The sequence below is a fragment of the Physella acuta genome, unplaced genomic scaffold (genome assembly GCF_028476545.2).
Source record: "Physella acuta isolate Inbredline_101_S28 unplaced genomic scaffold, ASM2847654v3 ptg000246l, whole genome shotgun sequence".
Classification (NCBI taxonomy): domain Eukaryota; kingdom Metazoa; phylum Mollusca; class Gastropoda; family Physidae; genus Physella; species Physella acuta.
In genome coordinates this window covers 246,188-262,599 of record NW_026731765.1, presented here as the reverse complement: position 1 = coordinate 262,599, position 16,412 = coordinate 246,188, and the positions used below count along the sequence as shown (strand labels likewise).

The 16,412-nt window shown below is 33.5% G+C and overlaps 1 protein-coding gene across 1 annotated transcript in view; it reads left to right on the top strand.

Moving 5' to 3' along the window:
* The first annotated feature begins 7,139 nt into the window (after window positions 1–7,139).
* Window positions 7,140–16,412, top strand: part of LOC131938499 (uncharacterized) — a 36,591-nt gene continuing 27,318 nt past the window's right edge. Inside the window, exons 1-16 of the mRNA XM_059296554.1 lie at window positions 7,140–7,154; window positions 7,697–7,795; window positions 8,826–8,908; window positions 9,663–9,807; window positions 10,129–10,338; window positions 10,750–10,948; window positions 11,117–11,292; window positions 11,524–11,649; window positions 11,960–12,099; window positions 12,309–12,429; window positions 12,899–13,132; window positions 13,408–13,617; window positions 13,784–13,882; window positions 14,135–14,333; window positions 14,511–14,693; window positions 15,507–15,607. Of these exons, the coding sequence (XP_059152537.1) occupies window positions 7,140–7,154; window positions 7,697–7,795; window positions 8,826–8,908; window positions 9,663–9,807; window positions 10,129–10,338; window positions 10,750–10,948; window positions 11,117–11,292; window positions 11,524–11,649; window positions 11,960–12,099; window positions 12,309–12,429; window positions 12,899–13,132; window positions 13,408–13,617; window positions 13,784–13,882; window positions 14,135–14,333; window positions 14,511–14,693; window positions 15,507–15,607 (2,340 nt within the window). The remainder of the gene's footprint in view (window positions 7,155–7,696; window positions 7,796–8,825; window positions 8,909–9,662; window positions 9,808–10,128; window positions 10,339–10,749; window positions 10,949–11,116; window positions 11,293–11,523; window positions 11,650–11,959; window positions 12,100–12,308; window positions 12,430–12,898; window positions 13,133–13,407; window positions 13,618–13,783; window positions 13,883–14,134; window positions 14,334–14,510; window positions 14,694–15,506; window positions 15,608–16,412) is intronic.

Sequence of the window (16,412 nt, the reverse complement as noted above, 5' to 3'; positions counted from 1 at the left end):
ACCAATGCCTGTATTGATTATTATCTAATGTGAAGTAATCGGGGCGGGAGATACAAACTTTTGTGAAAACGGGAATGGGGAGACAGAAAATACGACATAACACTTTTGAATTTTTAAATTTAAAGTTAGGTGGTTTAGTGAGGGCCTATTTTGTCCTCTTTTAAATAAAAAATATGTTTTTAGATGGTAATGGAAAGTGATTAATGTTTAATTTTGATCCGTATTTGCTAAAACTTTAAATTCAATATTAAATATGGATTAGAGTTAACGGTAATATCAGCATTATAGTTTGAAAGTTATTTGTTTTTTTACAAGTTACTTCACACGGGTTGGGGGGTCGTCCATAAATGACATCACACTAGAGGCGTAGCGTTGGGGGGCAGGGGGGTACATATGTCCCCGGGCGCCGACCTTAGGGGGCGCCAAAATAGGTTGTAAAAACAAATTAAAATGTCATTTTAGCTGCATTTTTGCATTATAAATAGATTGAAGGGGGGGGGGGGGGGGGGTGCAAATCGAAAGTTTGAGAGCGGGGTGGCGGGGGGGGGGGTGCAAATCGAAAGTATGAGGGGGGGTGCAAATTGAAAATTTGCTCCCGAGGGGGGCGCCAAATTGAAAGTTTGTTCCCGGGCGCCGGGAAGGGTCGCTACGCCTCTGCATCACACTCCCCCTCCCCTCTGTCACACAAAGCTAGACCCCCCCCCTAAAATGACGTCACACCTCAGCCTACAAACCCCCTCAAAATTGCTGTTGAATTTTTCTTAAAACATCGATATTTTTTTCCAAAATCTTGTCAGAACTCTGTCAACATATAGTATTTTGATAAATTCCTATCACAATTTATTAAAACCGTTTTCTAAAACGCGAAATAACGGCTAAAACTCGTTTTCTAACATTGCTTTTTATATAAATGCAAAAAAGTGACGTCACACCATCTGAACCCCCCCCCTCCCCCTCATCACACACCCAGTAGCGTACGCAGGGGGGGAGCAGGGGGAGCGGCCGCTCCCCCTCTGGCCATTTTCAGCAAAGTGGCGCCTTTTTGGAAACTTTTTAAACTCAAAGTTTTAAACAATAATATCTGTTAAAAAATATTTTCGGTCGGCACATCTATGTAAATTGCAAGATTTCTTTTCATGCAGCAACTAAGCATTATTGTACTAGTCTAGTGGTGTCTACGTTTACAACACGTATCAACAGCTGCATCAGTTAGCCATTCTAAAAATAACCATTACTATGTATTGCAGTGTTTAAAAAACCTCTACGGGTAGATATCTAGTACCACTTGGCAAGAGGGGTGTTAAGTTTAAGGCAACTGTATAATGTATTTGCTTACGAATGATTGAATTAGAAAATGTTATACATAAAACTTCACACATAATTACTTTATATATACAGTTTGAATAGTGTGATTAATTTTTTAAAAATTACAATACAGAAACAAATACAACTGATGTGGCACCTCTATTTAAATTTACTTAACTGCGTAGTGGTGGGGAAATTTTGACAAGGCCATGAAGTACTACGATGAAGTAGTAGTATTCTTACAGTTTGGCCGATAGCAGTGTTTCTTCCAGACTTTTTTCTCCGGGGGGGCACTTGAAATCTTCGGGGGGGCGGTAAACTTTCTTCGGGGGGGCGGACACTGTTAAAAGTATATATTTTCTATATAAATTATATAAATTTCATTTCGTTCGGGGGGGCGGTAAAAAATTTTCGGGGGGGCTTCGCCCCCCCGAAGAGATGCCTGGAAGAAACTCTGGCCGATAGTGATTACGATTACAAATTATATGAAACAGTTACAACCCCCCTCCACCATTGACCCCTCTGTAAAAAAAAATATTGTCATAATACCACTGCTACTTATTTAAATCTATTTCTGTAATATATATTTGTGTAATATATATTTGTGTAATATATATTTGTGTAATATATATATATGTATGTTTAGAATAGTCATCTAAAAACTGACGCTATGTTCACTCTGAGTTGGTTATCTCCCCCCCCCCCCCCCCACACACACACACACCTCACCACCACAATTGTGTAGAGCGACATTAATGTCACACCTAGGTATACACTGGGTTGGATAATTGACCTAAAGTGACCGGACAGTGGTGAATGAAGTTGAACCCACTCCCCCCCTCCCCAACCCACCCCGAACTGATCTGTTTAGTACATGTAGAAAAACGCGTAATGATGTACCAAAGTACCATGCCGCCAGAAAATTAGCTTTTTAAACGTAAAACTCTGTGAATATTGTTTTTGCAATTACCAGTAAAAAGGTGTGTGATCAATAAAGTGATCTAACCCATATCTATCACTATGTTAAAAATGATCTTTAAAGAACACAAAGAAGCAGTAGTTAAAAAAACATATATGATCTGAACTGTAAGACCAACATTTAAGTAAATGTAGGCTGTTATTCCGAGTGTTTTCTATGCAATCGAAAAGTGTGCTTTTATACCAACTCTGATTTTAAAAACTTTCATTATGCTGTATTACTTTAGCATTTATGATGCCGATATATTAAATAATGATTATAGACAAAAACATTTTATAAACACGAATAGGGCTAAACAACTTCATTATATTCTAAAGTAATTATTTATTTGTTTTACATATATAATTAAATATGTAGATATATACATATTTATACTAACAGAGTGATTATTTCCCCTATTTCACTTGTCTTAAATAATTTCCCAGGAATTATTATGTAAGAATTTTTTTTTACAAGAACTACAAAACAGATTGTGTTACGTTCATTGTTTTTGGTTGAAGTGTGTGTATATATTTTTTTTGTTTAGATTGATACAATTTTTGTTTTGTCGGCCTACATTGTGTGTTTTTTCTTATTTCTTCAGGGCGCTACTTTCAATTTATTTTACATTATAGCGAAGTAATGACATACAGCTAGTAATTATATATATATATATATATATATATATATATATATATATATATATATATATATAATTACTAGCTGTATGTCATTACTTCGCTATAATGTATATATATATATATATATATATATATATATATATATATATATATATATATATATATATATATATATATATATATATATATATATATATATATATATATATATATATAATACACGTATATAGAATATGTTAAAAATTCGGCGCCTTTTTTTGCTCTTTTCGCTCCCCCTACAATGAAAACCTGGATACGCCTCTGCACACACCGTCACAAAATTACGGACTCCCCCTTCCCCCCTACGAGTTTATGGACGACCCCTTTCTGTCACATGTCGTGTAACTACATGTTTATTCAATCATGAGCCGACCCGCTATTAACTAATTAGTTGTTCTATTTTCTACTTTTCAGTAATTCATAATTTGTAAATTCGACTGTACCAATGCTGCCACTGAATACATTTGCTTTAAAACACTGTGTTATGGACGATAACCCCCACCCTCCTTTCCCCAACCACTACCCCCCCCCACCCCACCCCCACCCCCCACCGTGAAAGCAGCCTCCTCTTAGTTACCTCCCCTAACTTTAAAATCGTTTCAAACTAAATTATCTGCTCCTTATAGCCGTCACTAAACCCGGCTCTACGATTGTAAACTTAGCGTGAACCACAGCTCACTGGGGGTGGTAGGGAGCGCGCTTACAGCTTGGTGTTTTCTAGGGTCTCCAAGAAGAGAATTTTTGACGTCCAAAAAACTGTTTAGACTATTTTCGGTGACTCCCCCCCCCCACATATTTAATAAATCTCTCAAACCATGCTGCCAAATTACTTATTCAATAACATGTAATGTGTATACCTTGTTATGTTATTAACATACGAGCCGACCCGCAGCGTATCATACGCCGCTATTTAGTTGTTTTATTTTCTACTTTTCAGTAATTCATAATTTGTGAATTCGACAGTACCAATGCTGCCACTGAAAATAGTTGCTTTAAAACACTAAACCCCCCCTTTCCCCCAACCCCTAACCTACACCCCCCCCCCCCCCCCCCGTGAAAGCAGCCTCCTCTTAGTTACCTCTTGTAAGTTTAACTTTAAAATCGTTTCAAACTAAATTATCTGCCCCTAATAGCCGTCAACAAACACGTCTCTACGATTTGTAAACATTTAGAGTTTAGAGTGAACTACAACTCACCAGATCATGTGGGGGTGGGGTGGGGGTGGTAGTGATAATGATAGAGAGGAAGAGAGGGGACTGCAAAGGCGCGCTTGCAGCTTGTTTTCTAACGGCTCCCAGAAGAGAATTATATATATAGATAGATAGGGACTTGGTATTTTTGGTAATATCTTTACTAGACTTAAATAACACAATTAGAGCCCAGAAAGTGTTTAAAAAAAAGATATTTTACATAGTATAAATTAGGCCCTATATGATATTAGAGCTTGCTTTATTTAATTTTTTTAAAAAATTAATTAATTTATTTATTTATTTGCCATTTTAAACCGAAACTTCAAAATATTAAACATTTATATTTTTATGTAATTGGATTTTTCTCTGCACTCGTATATGCCTTATAACCAGAGGCGCAACGACCCATTCCGGGGCGAACTATCATTTTGCGCCCCCACACCCTCCTATTCTATACATTAATGATATTTATTCAAGTTGGTGAAAAAGCGCGGCCTCCTCCCCACCAGAGTCAGTGTTTCTTCCAGACTTTTTTCTCCGGGGGGGGCACTTGAAATTTTCGGGGGGGGCGGTAGACTTTCTTCGGGGGGGCGGACACTGTTAAAAGTATATATTTTCTATATAAATTATATAAATTTCATTTCGTTCGGGGGGGCGGTAAAAAATTTTCGGGGGGGCTTCGCCCCCCCGAAGAGTTGCCTGGAAGAAACTCTGACCAGAGTTTCTTCCAGGCATCTTCCGAAAAATTTTTACCGCTCCCCCGAACGAAATGAAATTTATATAATTTATATAGAAAATATATACTTTTAACAGTGTCCGCCCCCCCGAAGAAAGTTTACCGCCCCCCCCCCCCCCGAAGATTTCCAGTGCCCCACCGGAGAAAAAAGTCTGGAAGAAACACTGCTCCCCACCCTCCAGTTGGACTGGTTGGTGGTACTTTTTACCACTCACTATCCCGTAAAGGATTTCATTGTGGTGGTGCAACCCAATTGATGTAGAAAACCGTTTAATTCAATACCCCAGCTTAAAAAAAATTTTCTACTTCTTTTGGCGACCCATCAGGGTCGGCGCCCGTGGCGGCCTCCTCACCCGCCCTCCCGTAGCTACGCTACAGCTTATAATATGAACAAGCATAATATTTGTAAATAGTAGACTCATCGGGTTCACGACCTCAATCTCTGTTTACTTTATCTCCGCGTTTTATACCAAAAATTACTCATTGCAAAATTGCATAAGGCGCGTCAGCATCCGTGCAAAATCTGGAAAATGTCTAGAAAAGTAAAAGTTAGACTTTTATGTCTCTAAATACTCTAGTTTTTGGACTGACTTTTTAAAAAAAGTCTGGAAAATGTTAATTTTAGAAAGAAAGTTAAATGCCCTAAAGTTAATTTTCAAAATTAAAAATGCATTTCTTCTCACTCGTACGTTTCTATCTCTACCGAGAGTTTACGGAGGCAATCGAGTAGACAATTTCCGTTTTCCCCAACAACGGGGGTAAACAAATTTAAAACTATAGATTACTAACTATAGAAAATAGTAAAAGACAACCATTTATTAATTTAGTGTACAAACTCCAGTGAAATTGCGATTATTATCTAGACAAGTAGACAAGCGTCAAAAATTAAGTAAAAAAACTAAATCTAGAATCTGCTTAATGGTAATCTATCGTTTTAGGTCATTTAGGTGCGTAAAATCTGCGGAGGGTAATACTAATTTAATTAATTACTAATTATCGCAATTAAATAGTAAAAAAGTAAATAGTTATAAGTAATAAAATAATAATTTAATTTTACTAAAACTAATAAATAATGTATATTATATATTATAAATTATATATAAAGCGACTATCTGTAAGTTTGAGTGGTTTCCCCTAAATCTCTAACTATAATAAATAGTTTATTAATTTTACCAAAAAAGCACTAAACATGAACTCAACTGAAGTTCCCCATAAGAGCTGTGCAAAAGGATGAAGTAGAGTTCATATGTTTCTTGACCCGGCATATAGAGGGATATGTGGCCAGGATGCTGCCAAGCTGCCTTTACTTTCCCTAACAAGTGTTACCTACCAACAGAGCTTGGTGGCCTAAGGGACATTCCACAAACGAACCGCAGATTCAAACCATGAGACTTTAAGTTTAAGGTTAGCTGGCTAGCATTCTACCGCTAGGCAGAGGCGTAGAGAGGGCGGGGGGTGCGGACCGCAAAAATCCTTTTTTGCCAGTTCCATTAATGATAAATTAAAGTTAAATAGTCTTTTTAAGTAAAAATTGACAATTATTACAAGAGGATGGGGGGGGGGGGGGCTGACACCATGATGTAACATGCTAACTATAGAGAAAACAATGCTACATCCAACTATGTTATTAACAGACCATAGATAAACATCATTACTATTATGTCTGCAGTGATTAAAGCTTATACACACATATGAACGCATATGTGTGGCATATATTTAAATCAGGGGTCTCCAAACTACGGCCTGCGGGCCGGATGCGGCCCGCGATGTCCTCTCATCCGGCCCCCGGAGATCTTTTTGTCAGCGGAAAAACCATTTGTTGGTGATGGCTGAGGAACTTTGCCCAGAAAAAATCAAAGACATGCCTGGAAGAAACTGGCCCTCGAACTGAAATTTGATAGTTAATGCGGCCCTCAGATTGAAAAGTTTGGAGACCCCTGATTTAAATTATAGGCTTATGTAGACAGACAAACATACACACACACACACACACATATATATATATATATATATATATATATATATATATATATATATATATATATATATATATATATATATATATATATATACTTTATTTCTTTTTTTCTTGGGGGGGTGACACCATGAAGTGCCGCACCGGATGACACCCAACCTACCGACGCCACTGCCGCTAGGCCATGCTGCCTCACATTAAGACCATTTGAAATGACTAAATATGGAGGCGGAGGGGGGGGGGGTACATAAGTGATAGTTTTTTCCCGGGAGCGAGGAGGTACGAAACTGATAGTATGTCCAGGGCGCAAGTATTGGTCGCTACACCTCTCCTCCACTTCTGCAACACCTCTGTGACTGTTTAATGAGGTTAACCCAAATAAGTTTTATTATCTTATTTTCAGTGTATTTAAAACATGTCAACATTCATGAACCACTGCTCAGCAGGCTCATAGGGTGATCACATCTAGGTAGTTATCTTCCCTTCTGTTATGGAGTCTAATAATCTATAGAGTGATCAATAGCTTTTAAGTTTGTTATCTCTCTTCCAAAACAGTTTAATTAGTTTTTTTATGACTAATTAAACTTCTAATTAAATTAAAAAATAGATAGACTTGTATTGTCATTGAAGTGGAACATAAATAGATAGACTTGTATTGTCATTGAAGTGGAACGTATCTGGAAAGTTCGAATGAAATTGCTGCTTTAGAAATGGGTCAAAATACTTACACGCTATATATTTGTACAGACAGATATATCTATAGATGTATTATATGAATGCATCTATCATCTTTACTGCTTTTTATATAGTATTTATGTTCATGTTTAATAGCTTTATTTTTTTTATTGAAAGGAAATTCAAAGCAAAGGCAGAGGCCCAACACCCCCATTGTTTAAATCTATACAGCAGAAAATGGAAAGTAAACCAACTGGTTCTTCTACTCCACAGCAGGTTTTTATTTTCCTTTGCTTAGAAAAAGTTTTTAATTTTATAATTTGAATGCAAATATGTATTCATGTTTTAGGTTTCTTGCATTCAGAATTAAAGTATTTTAAAATGGATTACTCAGAAGTGAGCATGATAATCAATTAAGAAAATAGTTATTTTTAGAGACCCTCAACACAAACCAATAATTGACAAAACCTACCCTACCCCTATTAAAACCTCTTCACTCCTAATCATTCAAGTTTGAACCCTCGGGCAGATGAGGCTCGTTAGCTGGGGACAGCCACTCTTCTAGGAGAGACAACTCCAAAATCAAACAAGTGCTGCCTTGTAGTTTGTTCTTGGTTGGACAAAGGCCATGGAAGCAAATCCAAAAAGAAAAGGAGGCTGAAATCAGAGTCAATTGTGATGGAGGCGTGGTTGAGTCCGCAAAATCTCATGGTTGATAAATTTGAAAAAGTCTCGAGTTCAAACACTCTGGCAGATAAGGCTTGATCCCTTAGAACCCTACAAATTAAGAACGAAGAAGAAGAATAAAGATAATATAGTCGGAACTTAATAGAAATGACAAATAAATGTACCATTAAAGGTTTAGCCGAAAGGGAATAATGCATTATAATCTATCATGTCTACACATTGGCGGCTGGGCAAAGTGCTGACCACACTATCTCCTCATATGCTGAGGTCACAGAAACAAGTGTACTCTACTTCATTTGCCCTATAGACCGTCAGGTTTGAAAAGGGAACTTTTTACTACACATTGGACAGCCATCTTTGATTTTAAGAGAAGGACTTCCAGCATGAGGCAAAATTTTGAGTTTTTTGCTTCCATAATTCAATTTTATTTTTCCTCTTAAAAACTCTTTCAAATATGTTAATGTCTTTAAATATAATTATGTTTATGCATGCTATAAAATTAAATAAAAACCTTTGAAGTATTTGTTTAAACAGTTTATAGCAAATGTAGGTAAATTTGTGTTATATTATATAGCAATGGTGTAGGCCTAAAATGTATTTCTTTTTGCTTAAAATTCAGGAAACTTCACCTGAGGCTTCATCAAAGACTAATATCAACATTAAACCAAAACCTATGCCTAAACCTGTACCACAAAGTAACGGGTAAGTTTGTATATGAAAATATTTTTAAAAACCTATATTACCACTTTATTATTACAATTTATTATTATTACCATTTATATTATTATAAAAACTTCAACTATGATGTCATCCATAATTGACTGCACTTTTAAATACAATTTAACCCATTGCCCTCACCATTTCCTCCAATCACCATATCAGTTTCCCTTCCCTTGGATAACCAAAACTATATTTTCATTTAAAAATAAATGCTTTCTCAGTTCCTCTTCTCCCCCCCCCCCGCACTTTGTCATCCCAACATTACAAACATCCTCCCCGGTAGTATGATGTCATTTTCACACAATCCCAATGCACATTATTTCCCGCAATGCAAAAAAATGTATTTTCATTTAGGTGGTCGGATAAATCTGTACTCATGTTATTGTTTAGAATTTTAATAGAAAATTTTTAAAAAAATAATCTATGTTGTTTTGCTTAGAAAACGATTTGCTTAAAAACAATTATGCTGTAATTTAAATTTTATACAAATGGCTGAAATTTGAAAAATTGCTTTAATATTTTATTTCGGTGTGTTTGAAATCTTTTAAGTTTATTTTAAAAAGATTTGCCACAACAAGCTATCTATGTTACACAAATGATTAATTAAAGTGCACAACATAAATAATTGACTGAATTATTCTATAAAATTTAAAACTTTATTCTTTTTTTTTAAATATTTGAACAGAAGATCTTTATTAAATGAAATTGCAAACTTTAATAAGTCCAAACTTTGTAGAATTGAAACAGAGGGGCACTTTGCTGATGATCTACTTGGGGATGATGAGGATGTAAAAGTTGATATCAAACCAGTGACATTAAATCAAAATGTTCTTTGTTTCAACTTCTGGGATGGGAATAGCTATCCCATACATAAAATTAAGGTTTGTTTTTGTACAGAGCCTATCTGTTATGGTATTTTTTTCTAATCAAAGCTATTCTACAATAAATATCAAGTTTTCAACTTTTCATGCTATAAATAAAAATAATGACAGATTTGCTTGTTCAGTTTCTGTTGTTTTAACCTCTCTTCTGTGTTGTAGTATTATTATATTAGAAACTCAGAAATTATAAGCAAATTTAATTATATCCATAGTTGTCTAAACATTAAACATATTTTACAAAATAGCTTTTGGATTATAGCTAGAATATTAAAAATTAAAATGTGGTTGCTTGTTATAACTTTTTACATATTTTTATTATAGTTTATTATTGGGCTTCAAGTTCCTGCAAGAGGAGAAGTGACCCTGAACTTCTCAGGCATTGCCCAATTAACAGATATAACCTTTGCAATTATGAGAAATGCAGAAGAGGCGAGACTGAAGGCAGTCAAACAGATTATTTTGGATGGCTGTTATAATATAACAGATGCTGGAATAGCCTGGATGGCAGAAACTTTCCCTGATTTGACTTGGGTATGTGATTTTTCTTACTACTTGTTTTAAATGATAGATAAAGGTTGAGAGATGATATGTCAATGCTGGTTCAACTCTTGATAAAAATGCAGGCTTCAATTTTGAAAATAAATAACTTTAACATTTAAATAATTTCAGAAACCTAAGCTGTTATATTTAATTCATTTGTGATGCACTAATGACATCATACTAATGAAAATTAAGTAGCCTTCATTTAGCTTATAAAACAATAATTTACCCTTAACTATTTTGCCCCCAACCTAGAATCTAATGTATATATCAATAAACTAAAACCAATGGGGCTAATCTCAAACCATTCCATGTAACCCCTTCTACAGTTCTATATATTCTATGTTCAAGTTCTTTCATGAACTACCTTTTTTTTATTAAACGTTAAACATATTTTTTCAGCTCAGCATTTCAGGCTGCAAGAAAGTCACTAATGCTGGCCTGTTGGCCCTTAGTGAAAAGTGCAGCAAATTAACTTCAATAAACCTAACAGGCACTGGAGTGACTCTCCTACCTAAGCGTTGGATTAGTGCAGAGAGCATTAAAATGGTTGGCTGTTCTATCCTTTTCCCTACAGCTCCAACAGATCTAACAGAAAAAGGTAAATGTATTGGCCTTCTTTTAAACTGTATTATAATTATGAAATATAATTATTATATGTGTTCCAGTTTCTGTTTTAAGCTTAATAAAAATAGACATTTCAGTCTATTATTTTTATTTTTATTTTACTTTTAGAAATGCAAATTTTTCAATATATATTTTGTTTCAGAAATATTAAAACCAGAAACAAGTCATTTGTTTAAAGCTTGCTTTGTTAAACAAAACATGGCAGACATAAATTTTTCTGCTATATTACTGGGAGAATCTCAGTCGTCTGTGATGGCAAGGATTTTACCTGATATTAAAGATGGTGAATCCAGTGCTACTGTCTTAGAGGTAGATCAGGTATGTTACAGGTGTAAACAAAATTTTTTTTTTATAATTGAGACTACTAAATTAAAATTAAACATGTAAAAAATGTTTTTGTTTTCGTTATAGAAAAAAATTACACATGCCAAAAAAAAACTGTTATGTTTTACTAAGTAATTTGAAATTAATTAGATTTTCAGGTCAGTTTTACTAAGACAAACGTGCAGGTAAAAAGTGTATACATCTCTCAACTTTTTTTTTCTCCAGACCTTGTCAAGTTTTATGATCACAGATGGTTGTGTTGTCATTCTGCCATTTGTGCTAAAGGAAAAAACAAAAGTCACTGAGGAAGTTTCTGCCATCTCTGCAACAATACTACAAATTTTAGGACAGGTTTGTGTTCTCAGGATCTGTTTAACTTTACATTGAATCCTTTTTATTCTTATAAAAAAGATATTGTTTTACCACTTTTTATATAGATTTATTGTTTTTAACCCATTAAAGCTATTTAAATCTTATAAGATATCATTGGTAGAATATAGTTATGTTTTTTGTTTGTATACTTCACACTCACTTTGTTCATTCAAATATAGTCTATATATTTAAAAGAGCATAAGATATTCAAAATATTATCATATAAAGAAAAAAAAATAACTTTCCTGTTACAAATTTTTAACAGTTATTTTTTTTTAAACATTTCCAGCGTTCCAATATAAATTTTTTACTGGTTGGTTGTAATACCAATACTGTCAGTACTGTTTCAACTGAACTTATGAAAGAAAAGGTAAAAAAATACCTCAAGGAAATAGCTGATCATACTAAAGATGCAAATTATTCTTTTGAGTGAGTTTTTAGTTATAAATTTTTCTTATATACTCAGGGCCTTCCTGTAATTTGTTGAAAATATTTTATTATTAGGTATCTGAAATGCTTTTTTTATAAATGATTACAGACAGTTAAAGGCTAAGCTTTATTTGAATAAAAGCAGTGATCGGGGTATGGGCATTTTTAATTTGCTAGTTAAACACTTATTTCATTAATTTTTTGCCAAGGTATTTGGAGCCGATACCACTAGCAAAACAATTTGAGTATTCTTCTGCCAGGAGGCTCCAAGATAATATAAACAAAACAGTCATCAGCTGCCTTGAAATAAATGTGGATCAGAAGGGAAAAGTATGGTGTTAAACTGTTGTCTAATTCTTTTATAATATTGAGTCTAAATGCTTTTTATTTTAGCATTTTAAATAATATTTTAAAAAAATATTTGAAAAAACTTTTTAAAAAAAAGATGCAAGAAGAAAAAAAGGAATCAGGGCCATTTCATTTAATGAATAACACATACTACTTTTAATAAAATCTTTTTTAAAAACAAAACATTTAAAAACATTCTTATCTTCATCCTTAAATTAAAAAAATTAATTTAAAAATTACATTATTTCTTACCTTAGCCAAATATGTCAAATGTACATCTATGAGAAATTTTATTTTAATATAATGGGTCTCACTAACTTGATAGTGAGTTGTTGCTTAGGTTAAGTTTTGGAGAAATAAGTGAGAGTGAGGTTTTTTTTTTATTGATAACGGTAATGAGTATATTTGTTTTTCATGGCTTACAATTACATTTTTCAAATTTGTTTACTAGCAGGGGGAGATAATCAAGGCAATATTTAACCTAGCAGAGGAACTGCCAGAAAACAAGGAGATAAATTACAGCTTAGAAATTTACAAATGGGCTCAAGACTTTCACTTAAACTTCCCCAAGGAATTAAAAACAGGAGTTCATTCCCTTTATCGGGCTGCAAATGTTATAAAATCAACCACAAATTTTGTAAAAAGACTTCGTTCATTTGGTGCTGTGCAGTTCTTAACAAGCATTGTAAGAGTTAAAATCTCTTTGTATACATTTTTTAGCTAATTTAGTTTTATATCTTATGCTTTTTTAGTTTCTTTCAGACATAGTTTTATATAGCATGCATGTTCTGAAAAGAAACGTAATAAAATATCACAGAAGTTTATAAAAAATTTTTAAATTGATACAAATTCTATTTCAATAAAAGAAAATCCAATGCATTTTACTTTTGTATGTCTTAGTTCTACATTGCATATCCCAATGTTTTAATACAATAAGAACTTTTTGGATTTTAATTCTAGGGAAAACTCAGCTCATGGACTAAAACAAATGGAGAAACAATGATTGCTAACAGTGCTTGGTTGTGTGAAATTTTAGACCTACTGCTATCTCCATGCCCTGCTGGCAAAACAAACAATGGATTAGATCATACCATAGCTGATAACACACCCATTTGGCCAGTTGACATGTTGCAGGAAGAAGCCAAAAAAAGAAACATTCAATGGAGTGAGGTATTATTTTTAGGTTGAAACTTTTATAAACAATAGATTTAATTATTCCAATTTTATTGTATACATTTGAATTTTAAAAGGTTTTCTTCCGATAGTTAAAAAGTTTAAGATCTCTTGAAAACAAATAATTAAACTATATATGTATTAAATACCTCTCACATAAAAGGTTGAGGAAGTGATGAGAGAATTCCCATACCCTTGGTTGACTACCACCAAAAGTATTACCTCCCTTGCAAATCTACCAGAAACATCTGTGATGCCAATTGTATGCAATTTTAATTTTGTTTATTTATTTTAACTGTTGAAATTTTGGAAAGTTCAATAAATTAATTAAATTGTACAAGCAACCATTTCACAAAATAATTCTTTAAGTGTTTTCTTTTTATTCCATAAAAGTACTTTTAAATTTTTTTATAAAAATTAACTAAATATTTAGGCCTAAATATTTATATTTTCAACCAATTTATTTTTCTCTAATCACAACACAAATATAAAATTCTTTTTAACTTTGTTACAGAAAATGTTCACAGAATTTGATAAAAAAGCAACTGGAGAGTTCCACCTAGTGTACAGTTTTGTCCTGAATCAAATTGTCACACCTAGCATAATCCAGACTATTCTCATGCACCTTAGAACACTGCATCCATTAATACATATATGGAGGACAGGGGCTGTACTCTATGACAGTATTGTGGCAGTTATGGTTGGGCAAACAGGTTAGATTTTTAAATTAAGCTTACGATTACTAAAACTGTCTCTAACTTGATCACAAAACAGATTTTATTATTTATATCAGGACTATAAGATAATTTGATGAGGATAGTATTAGGATTAATTTGTTTAATTAAGAATATATGCCTAATATAAGATTTTTGTGTGTTCTATTTGTGTAGATTACAGCAAAGTATTAAATGTTTGTGGTTTTATGACGGCATCTGGAGAAATAAAAAAATCAGCAAGGTTGATTTACAGCACCATGGAAAAGTATAAAACTGTGGTGGAATATGTTTTCAAAACATTTGGCTACACATGGGAGCTCCTGCGCTCTGTGTCAGAGAGCATCTCCGCACCTCCAGGTTCATTCATAAACTTTTAAATAAATTCTTTTCTTGCTTTAAGAATAATAATGAAAAAAATGGTTCTGATGTTGTCACACAAAATGACAAGATGCCAGAAAAAAACAAGCTAAAACATCAAAATTGTTCATGCAGTTCAGGCTCATATTATTTAATGTATTAGTAGAACAAGACAGCGGTGCCTACATAAAATCTTAAAAGGAAATTGAAAAATAGAAAAAATAAAAATTTCGCTGATGCTTTTGATTTAAAAAGGGAACTCAATATAATAAAATGGAAACTACTGCTTCATAACAATCTAAACTAACACATGTACTTCTGACCAAATAATATTCTAATTTTTGTGTTTATTTAATATATATATTACTAGCATAAAGCTATTTTTTATCTAATAGGCCTTTATCTAGATGTAATCCATTAATGGAAATTAATCTACATCAGCATGTCCAAATGCACTCAAGAATTGGGTTGGAGATTACTGACACATCACTTAGTATAATAATTGATTGTTTATTCACATTAGTAGGAGTAGTCATTAATTTATTTTATAACTATACACAGTGAAGCTTCTTTCTTATGCTGATCATGTATTACTACTAAAAAATGTGAATCTTTAAATGTAGAACTACCAAAGAATTTTGATGCACTTTTTTTTTACTAGAACTCTGTAAACTGGAAATTCTAATTGTTTTACACTGTTTATTTTAACGTTAAATTTGAATCAAAGTTTTCTGAAAATTTCGTAAGCTAAAACAAGTTTGTCTAAAAAATGTTAAGTGTAAACTAATTCAAAGTTTTTTCCTGTTTGGACAGAGAATGTTGTTGGAATAGTACACAACCACATCCTAAAGCTGGGGGAACATGGACCCTGTGGCTACTGTGGCATCAGCCCTAAGCAATCATCACTTCTTGCTGTAAGAGATTTTCTCACATTTTAAAACTTGAATTAATATTAGCGAACAAAAAATATTTTAACTTAGCAAAATTAAAAGTCTGATCCACAAACTGTAATAAGCTCTACTTTTTTGGCATCCAGATCTGAATTGGTAATTTACTTTTTAACCAATAGTTAAAAGTGTATTCATTTAAAATGAATTTTTTCAATTAATTTTTCTCAAATATTGAATAATTTGTGGGGTCAGCGTGGTCGAGTTGGTAAAGCTCATGTTTGCTAAACCGAAAAGTCTCTATTTCGAACCCTCGGGCAGATGAGGCTTGTTAGCTGGGGACAGCCACTCTTTTAGGAGAGACAACTCTAAAATCAAACAACTGCAGCCTTGTAGTTTGTTATTGCTTGGACAAAGGCTATGGAAGCAAATCCAAAATGAAAAGCAGGATGAAATCGGAGCCAATGACCTCAATGGAGCATAACCAGTTGACATATATACTTAATTGTGTTGGAGTCATGTCGGCAAAGCTCATGGTTGTTAAATTCTAAAAAATAAAGTCTCGAGTTCAAACCCCCTGGCATATAAGGCTCAATCCCTTCTAACACTAAAAATTAAGAAGGAAGGAGAAGAGGGAGATGAGAATCATTTGTAATGTGCATTTACTGAGTTGCCCAGTTCTTGTTATGAGTTGGTTTCTTCCACCTACACCCCACGCTTCTCTTTTAATTGTGCACTTTTGTACTGGGTTAAAAACATTAATTAACAAAATATTTTTAAAATATACATGTATAACATATTCTTAATAAAATTTCAGTAAAAAAAAAACAAG